General features: G+C 53.2%; 1 protein-coding gene across 1 annotated transcript; it reads right to left on the bottom strand.

Moving 5' to 3' along the window:
* Positions 1–274: 274 nt before the first annotated feature.
* On the bottom strand, positions 275–13,339 carry TEKT1 (tektin 1). The gene is made up of 9 exons (XM_027624522.2): positions 13,321–13,339; positions 12,498–12,599; positions 12,202–12,408; positions 9,821–9,986; positions 8,549–8,677; positions 8,049–8,192; positions 6,862–7,084; positions 1,232–1,428; positions 275–927 (listed from the first exon to the last, which is right to left on the bottom strand). The coding sequence occupies exons 2-9, from the start codon at positions 12,517–12,519 to the stop codon at positions 720–722; spliced, it is 1,296 nt and encodes a 431-aa protein (XP_027480323.1). The 5' UTR covers positions 12,520–12,599; positions 13,321–13,339; the 3' UTR covers positions 275–719.
* Positions 13,340–17,706: the final 4,367 nt, after the last annotated feature.

Genomic DNA, 17,706 nt, shown 5'->3' with positions numbered 1-17,706 from the left:
TCCCTGTCTCCCTCCGTGGCAGCCGCCCAGACCCACCTGCCCTGAGCAGCCCCCACCCTGCAGCCGACAAGGGCCCACGGTGCCCCTGCCAACCGGTGAACCGTGAGCGTCCCTGCCCCCCGCACCCCATGACCCCAGACTGTAGCCGCCTGGCCCACCGGCTCCCCAGGCCCCACCACTCGGCTGACTTCCTGGGGGCTGGACAGCCCTCTGGCCCCGTGTGTCCTCTTCACGTCTCCCAGCAGAAAGGGGCCCAGAGATGCCTGCAGGTGCCAGGCAGCTGGGGGCTCTGGCGTCAGGGCTCCCATCTGCTCTCTGTAAGACTTGAAGGGGGGTCTGAGTCAGCAGCGCCCGCATGGTCTCCCAGGGAAGGGGAATCGGGACAGCCAAGGGGTATCCGGTGCCTGTGACGAGGAAGACGGGCGCGTCTCCAGAGGGGAACCAGACCCGCACTCGGCGGAATGTGAAGGAAGGAAGGGTCCTGCACTGCCCCCTGGCCGCAAGTCCGTCATGTGGAGGAATGGCCCGCGCGGACAGACGCAGGGCTACGCGGGGATGTAACTCAAGCCAGCACTGCCCACCAGCAGCACGGAGCCATCCCCCCAAACCCTCAAGCCACACCCGGGGTTCCAGGCCCTGCCTGCAGTCGGCCTCCCTGAAATGAGAGTTCTGCACCCGATTGTGACACGGTTTACTCAGCGTCTGCCCCACGGGTGCTGTCAGCAGACGGCGTCGGGGCAGAGGCCCCCGGCCCACTCGCCCTGGTCGCCCCCGGCCCGCAGGGGGATGGACTTCCTCATGTGCATGCACAGCACCTCGTCGATGTAGATGGTGTTCTCCTTGACCTGGATCTCCTCCTGCAGGATCAGCTGCCTGCGATTCAGGCCCTTCAGCTCCACCTGAGCCCAGGCTAAGGCTTCCTTCAGTCTGGAGGAGAGGGGGCACAGGACCGTGACTCCTCTCTCTGCGTTGCTCTCTCCAGGGGAAGCCAAAGGACACGTGCCCCCTCCCTTCCCTCCAGACGGAGACTTCAAATCAGTGGCCCCGGGCAGAAAACCCGGAGAACCACCAACATTTAAAACGCCGACTTTGACCTAAACATCTGGGTTGGGGCTCTAGAAAAATGTAAATGTCAGGACGGGTTTTCAGTGTGGCTGCCTTTAGTGAAGGCTGCCCTGGGGAGAGACCTGAGCACCCAGCAGACTCCCCCACGCACACGCGGCCCACCTACCTGGCCACGTTGTGGGCAATCTCCCCGACCTCCTTGAGCAGCCGGTACTGCACCACGTCGCGGCACAGCTCCACGTTAGGCCGGTGTGTTCTGGTCTCCAGGCGTGTGTGAACCACCTTGGCGGGACCTTCTTGGTCCAGGATGGCCTTTTCCAGAACAGTGATGTTCTTCTCCTGGCAAGCAATCTCCTCCATGACCTTGCGGAAGGGTTGGAGGAAGTGAAGGCTGGTGGCGCTCACGCTCAGGTCTGTTGTGATCCCCAGCAGGACCCCACAACGTGCCTGACCTCTCCTCCCTGCAGCCGTGACTGCCGGTGGGCGAGGGGCCGCACCCGCCCTCGGAAACTCGCAGGCGGAATGGACATGACTGGCCATTGTGGCATCGTCCCCTCCCAGGGGGTGGGCTCCCTGGAAGCGACCCGCTGGCCCGAGTTCTGCCCCTAGAAGCCTGAAGAGACCATACAACCAGTTTCTGGGGTTTCTCTGATGGTGGCTTTGTGCACAGGAAAAATCACTTAGAAATTACTTGGGCCTTTAGATTAATATTTAACTAGCTTAAAATTTAATTTCTTCTTTAAGCTTTTTTAGTTTTAACTTTGCATCATGGAAATTTCCAGACGCACACAGAAGTAGAGAGGATAATGACCCTTGTGTGCCCCTCATCAATGCAATCAATGATCAATACACAGCCGGTTCTCTCCATTCCAACCCTGCCCATCAGCTCAATTATGTCAAAGCAAATCCCAGATATTATATCCCATTAGTCTTGAATTGTTGAGTATGTGTTTTTAAAATAGGTCTCTTTTTTCTTTTAACCTAACTACAGTATCTTTATTACACCCAAAAAATAAATCTTTACTATCATGTAATATCTTACAGTATTCAAATTTCCCTGATTGTCCCATATATTTTTTTAAGAGTTGGTTTGTTCAAATTAGAATCCAAATGAGACCCACACATTGCATTTGGTTTTCTAATATTCCATAAGCTTTTCTTTTTTTAAGATTTTATTTATTTGAGAGAGCAAGCACCAGGGAAGGTAGGCAGAGGGAGAGAGAGAAGCAGACTCCACGCTGAGCACAGAGCCCTCTTCGGGGCTCGATCCCACAGCCCTGAGATCACAACTGGAGCTGAAATCAAGAGTCGGCCGCCTAACCATCTGAGCCACCCAGGGGACCCTCTCCTAAGCTTTTCTTACGTTCAGTTCCCAGATGTAATACTACTTGTAAACTTAAATGTTCATGATCACTCTAAGTTAATTTTGACTAACAGTTGCTCCCACTTCAAACTTAATTAAAATCCTTTAAACATATATTTTAAGCAGCATTTATAAACGTGATGTATAACTCTTTATAAATGCTTGCATTGTCCTGGGGTGCCTGGGTGGCTCAGTCAGTTGAGCATCTGACTCTTGATTTCAGCTGAGGTCATGATCTCAGGGTCCTGGGATGGAGCCCTGTGACGTGATGGTGGGCTCCACACTCAGCCGGGAGTCTGCTTGTCCCTCTGCCCCTCCCCCCCCAAAATCAAATCTGTAAAAAACAAAAACAAAAACGCTTGCATTGTCTTAACAAAGCCAATGGAGCCCTTAAAAAATGGTGTCAATCAGACAAACCAGTGAAAATGACTCTTAGCTTCTCATAAACATGTTAGCCCTGTCTTTAAACTTAACAAAATGCCAACTTGAAATCATAGGCAGAAGTCAATTACTCAACTATGTATTTTAAGGGATAATTTTTTTAAAAGCAGCCTACATTCTCTTAAGTTTTACAAATACTTAAAATACCCAAGATACAGATTCTTTAAAACAAAATTACTATTACTATGGGTTAGCTCGGGAATCAGCAGTCTGGCCAAATCCAGTCTGCTGACTGTTTTTGTACAGATTGTGAAATTAAAAAAGAAATCTTCATTAATAGACTATTTCTCAGAGCAGCTTTAGGGTTTCAGCGAAGTTGAGCGGTGAATCCAGAGTCATGCACCCTCCCTCCCTGGATGCGGGTTTGTTCTGTTATTAACATCTAGGGTCAGTGTGGTGCTTTTGTTACAGCAGGTGAACCAACACCAACACGGTATTAACTAAAGTCCATGGCTGATGTCAGGGCTCACTGCTTGTGGTGGACATCCTGTAGGTTTGGGACATGCACAGTGTCATGCGGAGTGGCTTCACGGCCCTAAAACCGCTCCCCTGACAACCACAGATCTCACTGGCTCCGTAGTCATGGCTTTTCCAGAACATCTCATAGGTGGGATCACATGGTACGGGCTTCAGATTGACTTCTTTCATTTAGCGATTGCACGTAAGTCTCCTCCACATCTTTTTGGGGAGCTTGATGCCTTGTTTCTCTTTGTTGCTAAATAACGTTCTGTTGTCTGGATGGACCACAGTTTCCTCATCAGTTCATTTACTGAAGGACATCTTGGTTGCTTCCAAGTTTTGGTGATGATGAATAGGGCCACCATAACCATTCACATGCAGGGTTTTGTGTGGACATGAGTGTTCGGCACCTTTGGGTAAGTACCCAGGAGTGAGACCGCTGGGTCGTATGCCTATGTTCATAGGAGACCACCAAGATGCCCTCCCTGGTGGCTACACCATTCTGTGCTCCCACCGGCCCAGAACGAGAGCCCCTACTGCACCACGTCCTCGCCAGCATCGGGCACCATCAATGTGTTGGGTTTGCTGTAGGCGGGCGGGGGTATCGCCTTGTTTGAATGTGCGAGTCCCTGGTGACATCTGAGCTTATTCACCATTGGCCCATCTCCTTTGGTGACGTGTCTGTTCAGATCTTTTGCTATTTTTTAATTGGCTTGTTTTCTTATTGTTGGGGGTTCTTAAAAGGATTTTATTTATTTGAGAGAGAGAGAATGACGGAGAGAGCACAAGCAGGGGGAGCAGCAGAGGGAGAGGGAGAAGCAGGCTCCCCACGGAGGAAGGAGCCTGATGTAGGACTCGATCCCAGGACCCCGGGATCATGACCTGAGCTGAAGACAGATGCTCAACTGACCGAGCCACCCAGGTGCCCCGAAACATAAGACATCTAAAACACAGTATCTCCTCACTGCAGAATTTCTTCACAAAAACGAAAATGAGGCCCAAAGTAAGACTCCAAGTGGCTGTTCTGTCTGCCAAGCAAGGACAACCCACCTGACAGTGAGTTCGTTCAGTCGGGATCGACGTCGGCAGCTGAGGGAGGGTGTCCAGAGACTATCACCCTGTTGAAGACTATTAGTCTTTCTGCAGGAAGAGCTGCTTGGGGAGTTAAGGATGTTGGAACATCAGTAGTCAATAAGAAATGTGGCACGGGATTGTGCACGAGTTTCCTGGCTCTTCATGAGCGGGCAGGGATCTGATACTGCTCAGCTGTGCTTTATGCAGGAGCCCATGCTGTTTGCAGCAACTAAAGATTCAGCCTCTTGAGTGGTCACATTAAAACCGCTGGTGAGGGTATTTTCAAAAAGCTGAGAAAACACGAATTCAGTGCAACCTGAAGCGGAATCTGCTAAGACGTGGGGACCCTGTTGACAGAGCTTGTGGAAACACAAGCCACGTGGAGCTTCTGGGTGTCTGCTGTGCTATTCCTCACAAAGCACTTTGCAGAAAACATCTGCATCTGTCGTGTTACAGAACCAGGAGCGCCAACGATACACTCTGTGAGCTCCCATGGATTTGACCATCGTAAGTTCCATGACTTTTTGTCAGAAACAGAAGTTGACTTTCCCAACTACTCAGCAGTTCAGGGTTTCAGCGGTGGTGAAATTTTCCTGTAATCTATTTTAATTAGCTCAGGGCCAAGACTGAAATTCCTCTGAACAAGGACCATCCTCAGCCACTATGATCAAATACTGAGTGGCTTTAGTAGAGTCCTAAGCGACAGGTCTGCCCGTTAAACCCTACGCTTACATACTGCTCTTCTTGGGCAGAGCTGGTCTGAACGAAAAGACGTGTTCAAAGATGAAATGTGTAGAAGTCTCATTATAGATCAGGCTTCACATTTCCCATAGATTTTGATGGAAAATGCTAACTGTGAACCCCCAAAAAGCAAGATATTGGTGCTCCTCCAAACAGAATTACTTCCTTTTATTCAGTAAGCCTGTATTCCAAAAAACTAGACTCAATCATTATTATTTTATCTTCAGGGTTGGCAATGAGATGTTTGTGGATGTTTGTTTTCTCTTATTCTATAAATCCCATATAGAATTCCTTGATTTGGCCTATTGGCCCACAAAGCCTAAAATAGTTGCTATCTGACCCTTTATAGAGAAAGTGTGCTGTCCCCTTAAGATAACCTAAACCCTGGGTTAGATTAAACATTCCTTTTCTTAATTTTAAATCTTGCTGGGGCTAAAATATGCCCAGTAAGGAAACAAATGTGCCTCCAAAGATGAAACGGGGTCACCCCAACGTTGCCTTGGGGGCTGGTCTTCTCAGCCTCCTGTCTCTTCTGGCCACAGGTTGACCAGAGAGAGGCTTTTCTCTAGAACCAGGACGGGGTCCCCACATGCTCCCTGACCCAGCTGCTCACAGAGCAAGGCCACCCATCTGGGCAGTGCCACTCTCCATTGGCCAATTGGCCCGCAAGAGAGGGAAGAGTCCCCATGTTAAGTCCTATCTTCACCTTGACGGGACCCTGACTGATTTCCCCACTTGGTCTCTTCAGCCACGACACTTCTCAGTACGAGGACGATTGCAGATTAAATGTGGGCTAGCTCCTCTGGCGCGTGGGTTTTGGGGCCACTGTCTCTAGCCCACACCTGCCAGGAACCTTCTCTGGGGCCCTCCCACAGCTGAGGAAGAGGGTCCCATCCCCGGGGCTGCGCCAGCACCTGCAAGCCTAGCCCCAAACCAGACGGGCTGGAGTGCAAAATACACGTCAGGTTTTGAAGACTTGGTTTTTAAAAAAAGAATGTAAACTACGTCACTAATTATGTACACTGATAACACGCTAAAGCAATATTCTTGGTGTGTTGGGTCAAATAAAACATGTGACTTTCCACCTTTTGGGAAGGGCTGCTAGAGACGGTGAATGGCACACGGGGCTGCGTCGGATCCTCTGGGGCAGTGCTACCCAGCCGCCCCCGATGTGCGTGGGAGCCTGCCCGCCCTTCCTGCCCACATATCTCCTTCCGGACCCACCACCTATGCTCAGGACCCAGGGGTGCTGCCTCACGGGGCTCCGATCACTCACTATTCGGGAACCTTGCCAGCTCACTGTTAAATAGGCAGCTTGAAACTGACTGTGGTGGATGTATTTCCACCACAGAAACCTGCAAATGCAAAAAATCAGAGCCTTGTGTTTTGAATTGTTTCCTGAGTGCTGGTTTACCAGCATGTCCCAGGGAATGGAGAGGCACAAGGAGCCAGAATCCCAGGCCGGCCGCGGGGTGTGCGGAAACTGACTCAGGGAAATGTCAGAGTCACAAAGGTGGTCAACACCCTCCAGCCCGCGGCCACATCTCACGCAAGAGGAACTGAGGCCCAGAGTGGGGCCAAGTCCCCTCTGGTCCCCAGAAGCCCATGCCCTGCTGCAAAGACGGGGAGCTGTGAGCATACCTCCCCCCTGGTCAGCCCGCAAGCGCAAGCCCGGGGGCCGGCAGCCCGGCCCGGCGGCCCCCCTCCAGGGCACTCACTTTGGCTAGGTGGGTGGCCAGCTGGTCCCTGGCAGCCTTGGTCTCCTTCAGCCCGTTCCTGAACACCGTGTCCACCACGTCGCACTGCCTACGCAGGTCGTTGGCTGTCTGTGACAGGATCCGGTCCACCAGGGCCTTCAGCGCCAGTGAGTTGTTCCTCTGCCTGTCGGCCTTCTCCACGTTGCTGTTGGAGAAGTCCAGCCAGTCTTCCAGACTCACGGAGCTGCAAGGGAAGCCACACAGTCCCTCACAGCGTGTCTGGGCTGTGGAGGAGCGGGGGTCCCGAAATCTATGCTGGTGCCGAGCTTTATCTCCTAGGCCAGGTGCCAGACACGTGGGGACCCTGGGTGGGGACCCGCCTTCTGGTCTGCACAGCTGTGCCATCTCCCCACCGAGTGGTGGCTGAACTAAGGTCGCTCCCCACAAATGCAAGTGAGAGATGCCGCTGGGGTCGGGGGAAGACAAGGCAGGCATGTCCTGGGCACTCTGTGGGGCCACTGCCCGCTGTGGGAGAAGCCAGTGCCTGGTACCACCGTGGCCAGAGAAGAGGCTCACCCACCAGGCTGCCCCTCACCTGGTCAGCATGGTTGGGGGTCAGTGCAGCCTCAGACGGGCCCGCAGTCTGGCTGCCCCGGCCTGACCTGACCCGACCTGACTGGGGAATACAAGCAGGGACGCGAGCAGGGCGCCCGCAGGAACCCCGGATATTAAGTGCACGTCACATTAAGCTGCTGCTTTTCGGATAACAGATTACACAGCAAACATAAGGATGGTGGTGATAAGTTGTCAGACCAGACGGCTGCGATTGTGCAACTTCCTACAAGTATGTAGAACACGCCCCCACACGGGTTGTCTCTGCGGGTGTGCCTGGGAAAGGGAGCCCGGGGAACTATCAGCCTGCCCTCGGGACGTCTGAAAACAGGACAGGTATTCAAACCAATTCTCACCATTTATAGGGATTTGACATCAGATGCTCCCAAAGCAGGACCACGGGCTGCTCAGCACCACGTCAGAATAACCCTTGGGCTGCCCTCTGCCAGGGACGCAGGGCCCCACTCACCGTGGCTGGACCCTCACGGCCAGGGACGCAGGGCCCCACTCACCGTGGCTGGACCCTCACGGCCAGGGACGGGGGCCCCACTCACCGTGGCTGGACCCTCACGGCCAGGGACGGGGGCCCCACTCACTTTGGCTCCACCCTCACAGCCTTCTCGGAGTAGTGGATATTCGGGGAGTTGTTGTTGAGGGAGAAGCAGATGTCGTCGATGGTCAGGGCCACAAACTTGTCCTTCAAGTCCTTCTCCAGGTTGTACTTGGCCGAGCGGTTCAGCCTGAAGGAAGGAGGCGTGGGGTCTCCCACTGCAGCGCCGGGCAGCCCCACAGGTTCCCGGGGGCAACGAGCCAGCGCCGAGCCATCACCGGGTCTGGTGTGGGACGTGGCACCTGCTTGCCTCCAGCCCACCCCCAGCACCACACACACTGCTGGACGCCGGGTGACGGCTTAACTAACTGGCCTGGATCTTCAAGACCCGCTGATGGGAGCGGTCCAGGAAAGGGCTCCAGTTCACCATCGGGGTGAATCCACCCGTCCCCATCCACGGCCGGTGGGCGGCTGTCACGTGGGGCTCAAGCTGCGTGTTGTGTTCCCACCCAGCCTCCTTCTGGGATGTGCCGCGGGGAGCTGCACCTGATCTGCTCGGACATCTCCTCCAGGGTGCGGGTCAGCAGAGCCATCACCCCGCGGATGATCTCGGCCTCCTTCACAAGCTCCTGTTCCACCTCATCGCGCACCAGGTCAATGCCGACCCGCTTCTCCCTGGCCAAGAGGAAGGGGGCTGGTCATCGAGCACACGCAGGGATGCTCAAGCCACGTAGAGCTACCTGGACCATGGGTTAGAGTATAAGGCAACCCATCTGGATGGCGCGGTCGGGGATGGGCATGAGTCAGGATCTGGGAGGCTTCAAAATATCCAAAACCCAAGGAAGCAAGATCCATCGGCCCCTGGTCACCTGGTCAGAAAAATGCCAGATGCACTCTTCCCCTCCATTTGGCCATGATTCCGGAAGACTTTTCCTTCTAATCTGTTCATTGGAAATGTCCTTTTGACTTAGAATTGTGAAGACATGTGTCTCTTTCCTGGAAACAGGACCTCGTCCTGATTTTTGCCAAGGGTTTGAACCCAGAAAGGTGCTCTACCATGAAATAACAATGCAACGTCCACATCCCCCGGGGCGGGCACTCACAACATGTCGGGCACCGGACGTGGAGGAGCCTGTGTCGGGGCTGTGACGGCGAACGGGTGGGGACCTGAGTGCCTCCCCCGAGCAGAGAACATCGCCCACTCACAGGACTTGAAGGAGGGAAATGACAAAAAGGTATGTTTGCACAGGGCTCTCTGGATTACAAAGTGCTTCCGTGAGGCTCTCTGTACTGGCACAGACTTATCCTCTAGGAACTGGACCCACGCTGCCTGTCCACAATAGAGACACGCAGTTCCCAATTTCTGCTGGTGTGGCCCTGTGACTAAGCTCCGGTCAATAGGCTGCACAGGCAAATGGGGAACACCAAACCCTAATTATTCCTACTTGCTGGAGCATGGACGGAGTGGCTGGAGCGCTGGCTGCCCTCTGGAGTCATGAGGTCACCTGGGGAGTGAACCCATGTGGCAGAGCCCTGAGACCACACCATGCCAGCCCCACACTGACTTCCTCCAGACTCCCTCACCCTGAGAGAGAAAGAATGGCCCTACTTAAATTCAGTGTTATTTTACAGTTTTCTGAGTCTCTGCAGCCAAACCTAGTCCTAACTTAACATTTAAAGTAAGGTAGTGAAGAGCTCCTTCCCCGCCCAGCACGCAGGCTCCGGAGAACACGTGCTCGCCGGCCTCGTTGGGACCCCGCCCCGAGCGCAGATGGATTCTACTCCCAGCACCGGGTGCCACATGACAGCGCCTCCCACCTGTATTCCAGGCACATCTGGGTGATATGTAGGGGCTCCTTCATGCTCTCCAGCGCGTTCACCAGCCTGGCCTGGTAGGTGAGCAGGTCCTCCGTGACGTACACCAGCTGCTCGAGCTTGTCATCCTGCTCCTTCTTCCAGAACCTGACTTCCTCGAGTCTCTGCTCTGAGGCACACAGAGAAAGCACACGGTGTCACACGTGGGTCAGTCCACGCCGGGTGCCGCCAGCTCTGGGATCAGAAACGTAAAGACCATCCTCAAACGACCCCAGCGTGTTCTTCGCTGCCTGGCACCCCTTTCCACCCTGTAAGTGCTGATTAGGGGATGGCAGGGTGGAGGCAGCGGGAGGGAGGGAAGGAATCTCTTCTTGCAAGGTCAACACCCAATTAATGCAAACATCATCCACGCTGGTTGACTCTAAATCTTTAACACCTGCTGTTTTTAATACCTTTTAATTTTATCAAAGGTCTAGACGTATGTTGTTTGAGAAGTCAACCAGCATTGGTGTTAGAGTTCTCTGACCCGTCCCCACCCACTCCTGCTTTCTGGGAGCAGTGCGGTTTTTTTTTTTAAGATTTATTTATTTATTTTAGAGGTGGGGGGGGAAGGGCAGAGGGAGAGAGAATCGCAAGCAGACTCCCCACTGAGCGCAGAGCCCAACGCGGGGCTCGATTCCACGACCCTGAGAGCATGACCTGAGCCGACAGCAAGAGTCCAATGCTCAGCCGACTGAGCCACCCGGGCACCCCAGGAGCAATCACTTTTTAAATGCTTTCAGAATTTCTCCTGGAATTTGCTCACACTGCTACTTATTCATGATCAGTTTAAATGATATCTACCAATTTCCTGTGACTGAAAGCCAGGATTTGCTCTCGGACAACACGCTCCTGTTCCTCGGTCTTCCCCGTAGGGCTGCATGCCATTTTGTCACAAAACAGCTCCACGCTTGTTTATGAGACCATAAATGCGTAAGCACTATTTGCACCTGAGCCGTGTGGTGCACTACAATCAATTTCTCATGTACAATTTTCTGTTGGTTTTTGGAGGGGCTGGTAGTCATGTTTTTGTTTCACTTTCCAGAGACTCATGACTAATGTTTCCTCGGACTTTCTAACAGAACCATAAACACCCCCAGCATTTTCAGCCCCATAAAGGAACCTGCTGGGTTTGCTTCTTCCCAGGACCTCTGCCCTGGAGCGCTTTCTCCTCCCGCCCTCCCTCCTGCTCGCTGGCGATGGTCACAGGTTCCAGAACCCCCTCACCCTGCACCTGCCACCACCCCCTTCCTAGCTACCACCTGCTCCTTCCCTCCCTCTCCACCTGCTGAAGCACGCCCTCCTCAGAGACGGGTGCACGCAAGGTGAAAGCGTGCAGGTCTGAAAATGCCTTCATTGTTTTGACTTCGGTTACGTGTCAATTTCTAGGTTGTAGGTGATTTTCATTTAGAGTTTTGATGACATGGCTTCATTTCCTCTAGTCTCCAGAGTTCCCGTGGAGACTTCCCGATTCTCTGTGTGACCCCAGCGCCTTTCGGGGGTCTCTTCCCTGTTTTCCTAGTATCAGCAGTACTCAGTCTTATGCCAGAAGCTGGAAACAGACCCTTTGGCTCGAGGGGATTTCCTAGGATTCCTCCGCAGACAGTTTCCTCTCTTCCTCTTCTCTGTGCCCCTCTGGAATCCCTGTTAGATAAGGAGCCTCCCCGTGGGTCCCCTAATTCTTACCCTTCCTCTCCTATGATCCATCCACCTCTTTGTCTTTGTTTCTCTACTTCCTGGAGATTCTTCAACTTTCTCTTTCAACCCTTCTTTTGATTTTTACAAATATGCTCTCACATTTTTAATTCCCAAGGATGCTTTCTTATTCCGAGTGTTCTTTTTCAAGGTTCTCTTGTTTCCTAGATGCAGTGTCTTCTCCAAATTTCCTGAATATTTTATGGCATATTTTTTCCTTTGCCTTGTGTCTGTCTGTCTGCCTGTCCGGGTGTCTGTCATGCTAGAGGCACTCCTCAAATGTCTCTGACCCTCACCTGATTATATTTGAGGCTACAAGGCTAGCGTGCTAACTGGGACCTCTTTCTGCGGGGTCTGGGTTTGCACTTCATTGTCCAGAGAGACCGGGCAGCCCAGGCATCTCTTAGATGCTCAGTAAGTGCATCAAATCCATAAGAAAACGAACGATGGAGGCTGGAAAGCAGGCTGGGTTACCATCCTCTGTCTTCGGGCAGTGAGCTTAAAGACAGAACCTGACAAACATATGTTTTCCCCCAGTACTTCAAGATACTCCATTGCCCCTCCTGACCACGGAACACAGACGGCAGCGTGGCTACACCTCGCCGTGGCATCCGGGCTGGGGTGCAAATGTAGCAAGTGGGGCATTTTACCTAGTTTCTTTTCTACATCGCTTTGAGACTTCCTGGTGGTCTTTTCAATCTCGTCCACAAGCCTCTGGCTCTCTGCCACCAGGCGTTCGGACCGCGACCTCTGGGCCTCCGCTCCGTGGTACTGGTTCTTGTTAGCGATGTGCCACTCTGAGGGCAAGAACTTGGGAGGAGGTTGTAGCAGTTTGGCCATGTCGGTTTTCCAAAGTCCTGGTCACAAAGACAGACATTTGTTTAGTTTCACCGAAAGCAACTGGTCTTTTTTTATGTCTGTTTTTACTCAAGTGTGATATACATACCCAAAGGTGCATACACCATCATCTGTACACAAAATCTGTGTAGCCGGCACCTCGGCTGCCTTCTGGTCAGCGCCCTCCACCTGCGCTCCCACGGTGCGACCACTAGGAATTAGTTTTGGTATTTCCAGACTCCGTGTAAATGGAATCGCCCAGTGTGTACTCTTATATCTGACCCCCTCCATTCAACATTATGTCTGTAAGATTCGTCCCCATCACCCACAGAGCCACGGTCTTTGGGTTTTGGGGTCTCTTTGCAGGACACTGACTACACCCCGCTCCCCTGTCTCTTCTCCTTTGTATGGGTATTTGGGTTCTGGGGCGGTGCTATTCTCACATGTGTCTTTTGGTGACCACAAGCACACATTTTTATGACTCATCAGAATGGCTGGGCCTAGGCAGTGTTCACTTTTAGGACATTCTGCAGACGGAGGAACCAGCCACATTTCCTGAACAGATGAACACACGTGGCATCTGTACACTCAGAGCTGGCTATGGGGCCCACCCAGCAGGTGATATGAGCCCTCCGCAGGACAAAGAAAAGCCAGAAGGTGGCCTGCGGGGGGCGGGGGCGGGGGGGCGGGGAGAGGGAGGGGCGTGCCCACCCGCTCCGCACCACCACCACCCCACCCGCTCCGCACTAAGCCCCCCGGGGACAGCTGCCCGCCCACGGCCCTCAGGGCCCCCACCCTCCCACAGCTCCCAGAGTCCCTCCGGGTGCGGGCTCAAAATGCACCCGAGCAGCCCCCGGGGAGATGGAGAGGAGGTCGGCGGGGGCTGGGACGGGGTCCAGGCCGGGGCCGGAGGTTGGGCGGCCTGCACTCACCGCGGCGCCTGCGGGACCGACGGACCACACGCTCGCCAGCGGCTCCCGCAGAACCACCGGGTAAACGGCGCGTCTCCGTGGCAACCGGCGACGCGTCCCCCAGGCGAAGGGGGCGGGGCCGCGGCCGCGCGTCTCTGCACAGGCGCGACCCTGCGGCCGCGCGGCAGCCGGGGACATAGACTGGGGACACGGCGGTCCCCACCTCCCACGCCCGCGGGGGACAGCCATCATGGCCCCGAGCCTGGGGGCGGCGCCCTGCGCCTAGCCCTGGCCCCGCCGCGGCGCTCCCGGTGCTCAGCGGGTTGGGCCTGGACACGGGACCACCAACCCGGCGCCGCGGGAGGAGGTGCGAGAGGCCGGGGCGGCTGCGGCCGGGAGGGTCGGGGGTCCGGGGTCGGGCGTCGGGAGCAACTTGTCCGGCTATGGAATGAGAGGACAACGCTCGGGATACGTGCGCTAGGGCTGTAATACTGGTGAGGCACTCACCGGTAGAAAATAAAGGAATTACCCAGTGGGGGAGAAATACGGACAGGGCGTCGTCCTCACAGCCCGAAACCCAGAAAAATGGGCATTCAAATCTCCCGCCCATGTGATGGAACGCGGCACCCCTTTACAGCAGCCAATCGAAGGCCACGTCCCCTCTAAGGACAACCAATCAGAGGAAGCTTGGCCTCGTGAGGCCCGCCCCCAGGTCTCGCGAGGCGTCGGAGCGCCCGGGAGACCCGCAAAGCGTCATGGCTATTAAGCAGCCGCCTGTCCAATGGCATGCAGGGGAGGTGGTGTTTTATATGCATATTCATATTCATATCCCCGCCCCCCCCAAGGATCGGCTACTTAAGGGGCGCGCGGCGCTTCACCGCGTGCGGGTCCCATCGAGGAGCCAGCGGAGCTGGATGCGGTCGCGGTGGAAGCTGCGCGCGGGAGCCGGTTGGGGGTCGTGCGTCTCCCGAATGCGCGGGGCTCCCGCACTTGGGCGACAGAAGGGGGCGGCGTCCTGGAAAGCCCGCCAGGCGCGAGGCCCCACCCTGGGGGCGCCCCCAATTTGCAGACCCGCAGCCTTCCTGGGACTGTTGGAAACAGGGTAGAATCGGCAGAAGTACTGAAATCAGCTCTGTGGGTTATGATCGTAGGTCACCGTTGTATCTGCATCCATGAGCAGAGGTAACCCTCGCCCTCCCCCACGCGGTAGAGGCGCTGGGAGAGCCCTGAGACCCTCGCCCGAGCTCTGGGATGAAGGGACCTCGGCCCCTCTCTGGGGGTGGTCCGCGCTCTGAAGGCCTAACGCTGCTGCATCTCTCCATGTGCTTAAGAAAGAAGGAAGGAGAAAGAACTCTCCTTTGCTATTTATTCTGGAGTTCCAGTGTAATTACAGGCATTTGAAAAAAAGAAAAACCTTATTTTGCACATGCAAGCAAGCAAAGGACTGAGCCCGGCAGAGGAAGTGTGAAAGAACTGATCATCACTAAACACTCCACGTGCGTCTGGCGCCAGGCTGTGGGTGGGGATTAATGGAGCATCCAGCACAAGGCTTAGAATCTGCTAAATTAGCAAGCATGCCACCAAAGCTTACAAAGTAGAAATATTCAGGCAAGCGGCATTGAAGCTTTACATGATTTTGAGATTTTCGCCGGTTGGAATAAAGCTGTGTTTCCCAAACCCGAGTCATTCTGGCACCAACTTCTTACTCACCCAGCCATGCACCACCGTAAAGTTACTTTGGTGTTTTCCCTCAACTGCACTCATTTTTACATGGAAGCATAATTATTTTAAAAGGAGGCTTTGTATCACCATCATAAAGGGAAACCAGTATCACTGGTATTATAGAAAGTGACCATAAGTAATATTACTATACATTTATGAATTCCTGTGATCAAAAAATGAACACACTTGAGGACCATGGAAGGCACGCGGTTATCTTGTTCCTCATGGTGCCGCTGTGCATTTCTGACGGCTTACGTACAGCTCATAGCTCTATTCCTTCAGACTTTCTAGCCACGGAGTATACGTGGTGCCAAAGTTCTACTCCCCTTTATTTCATTTTGCATGAAAGAACTTTGGGAAGCAATATTGGTGGTTTTTAAATCTATGGGTTTACTTTGGAATTTTTGAGATACCTTTGAAGAGAATCCGATGCTTGGAATTGCAAGGAACTTGAAAGGTTGTCTGATGTGAATATCTTCTGCAGCATCCACAGAGGTTGCCCAGTGCTTGAACACGCCCAGTGACGGGATGCTCATCACCTCCCAAGGCAGTCCTTCCTGGGGCTGCTGTGCTGGAAAAGCCTTCTGGTAGTTTCCATGCATAGGTGCTAGTTTACATCTTGGGCCATACAGAATAAGTCTGATTTTTCCTCCGCATGAGCTACCTTTACATATTTAAAAGCATCTGCCCTTTCTCCGCCAAGAATTCTCCAGGCTGACTATTCCAGCTCCTTCGACCCTTCTTTGGGTGACGGCATTTCTAAGCTTCCACCCCACCATCTCTCCTCCTGACTTGTCCCAGTTTACCTGTAGTCCAGAATTGTATGTAATACACCCACTCTGGAAGGAGGTGGTGATTTTAATGGAGCAGATTTCATAGGATGGCTTTTCAGCATCAAAATACCCAGAACAAGAGCTTTCAATCATAGCACACTTCACCAGGCCCTTCGCAAAGCTGAAATGAACTGCCAACGAGCGCGGCAGGAGCCCTGGGGTCACAGGGGGTATAGACAGGGGGGCTTCTCCTGCTTCTGCCAACGACCCTTGAACATGTCACTTCCCCTCTCTGACCATGTTCCTCATTTTGAACCTGAGAAGGAGGGCACTGTGTAACCCCAGAAGCCCAGAGCTACATTTTCATTAAGAAGGGTTTATTGAGCAGAGCTTTTTAAAAACACAGGCCTGCATATGTGTATCCATATCAGACTGACCCAATGAGGCATATATGCCACCTTCCATCAGTGCCAGGAAAGGTTCAGGCCACCTGCCAGGGGGCATTCTGTTGTCATGACCAGCAGCGTGCCGCTCAGTCACAACACAGCCCACACCAGCTTTAGTGCGGATTACACGTGGGCTGCTATTTGTCTGACGTCCCCAAGTATGACAAGGAATAAGAGATATTGTAAGCACATCTATTTTGAAACCAAAAATTTCCTCTCGCAAGCTTTAAAATAAGTTTTAAAGCTTGCAAGAACTTGAGTTTGTAAGCCTGGAAAATAAATATCATTTGCTACTCCTCAGCTGCAGAATTGTCTCATTATTATGCAGCTACATGTGTTAAATAAGGAGAAGTAATAGATCCTGAAGCTGATACAGATCCGTAACTGGAGTTCCAGGTCCACCTCAGCGGAGTCAACCTGAGCCCAAACTGGGGTGTTAAGGACCAGGAGCTAGAGCCTGTTCCCAAGCACTGAGCCCGTCTGAGCACTGTGCTCACTCACATGCTCAGGGGGACCCTGCCGGTCATTTCCACGGTGGTCCACGGTGGCCTTCTCAGAGTGGAGTGCCAGAGGCTTGACTGAGACCTTCTCTGAACCTGGCAATGCGTCGAGCCCATATTTGCCTTCTGGAATCTGAGCTAAATGGCCTTCACTATGTTCTGTCCTTAAAGACGAGTGGGTGACATGAGGGACCCTGTGAGAGCCCCCATCCGTCTTGGGGAGCCGTCCTGTGAGCTCCTTCCCGCAGCGATCACATCCAGGCGGGAGCCCTGCTTCCAGCCGGTCCTGCCTCTGGACACCCGGACTCCTGGGTCAAAGCAGAATCTCGGTGGTGCTTTGGCAGTTTGACTTTGATGATGACAGGCAGTCCCTCATCTCCAAAACTGCTGGATTAACGTTTATGAAACGTCTTTTGTTTCCGAGCTTTAAGGGGTTCTTTTTTTGGAGACACTCCAAGTAGGTGTGTCTGTTGGATCAGACTCAGAGCACTTGCTCCTGACTGCTGTCTAGGCACCTAAACCAAAGGTCAAATGTGTTAAATATCCTGGGCTCCACCAGGTGCTCCAAAAATAAGGCCAGAGGTCACCAAAAGGAACTACGGCCTGGCTTTACAGTGATGCCCACACGCATGATGATATTCACTCCACAACACTGACAATAGAAAAGACCAGGACCAACTTACGATACCATCAAGAGCAGACTTGTTAAAGAAATTGTGGCATATCCTTACGTCGTAAACCGTAAAGCTATGAAAGAACAGGGAAGGTCCTTATGCAACCACATGAAATCCTCTGCAAGGGTTAATGTTCAACGAACAGACAAACAACAAGAATCAATGGGCAGGAATGTTGGAATCGTACGCTCTTGTACAAAACAGGGGGGAGAAAATTGTGACCTTGGGATTTATAGTAAGAAAGTTGTATTTGGTCTTCATCTCTGTTCCCAGCTCAGTGCTCCTGAAACCC

The sequence above is a fragment of the Zalophus californianus genome, chromosome 16 (genome assembly GCF_009762305.2).
Source record: "Zalophus californianus isolate mZalCal1 chromosome 16, mZalCal1.pri.v2, whole genome shotgun sequence".
Lineage (NCBI taxonomy): Eukaryota > Metazoa > Chordata > Mammalia > Carnivora > Otariidae > Zalophus > Zalophus californianus.
Note: the sequence above shows the minus strand (reverse complement) of the source record. Positions and strands in the feature narration are given on the sequence as shown.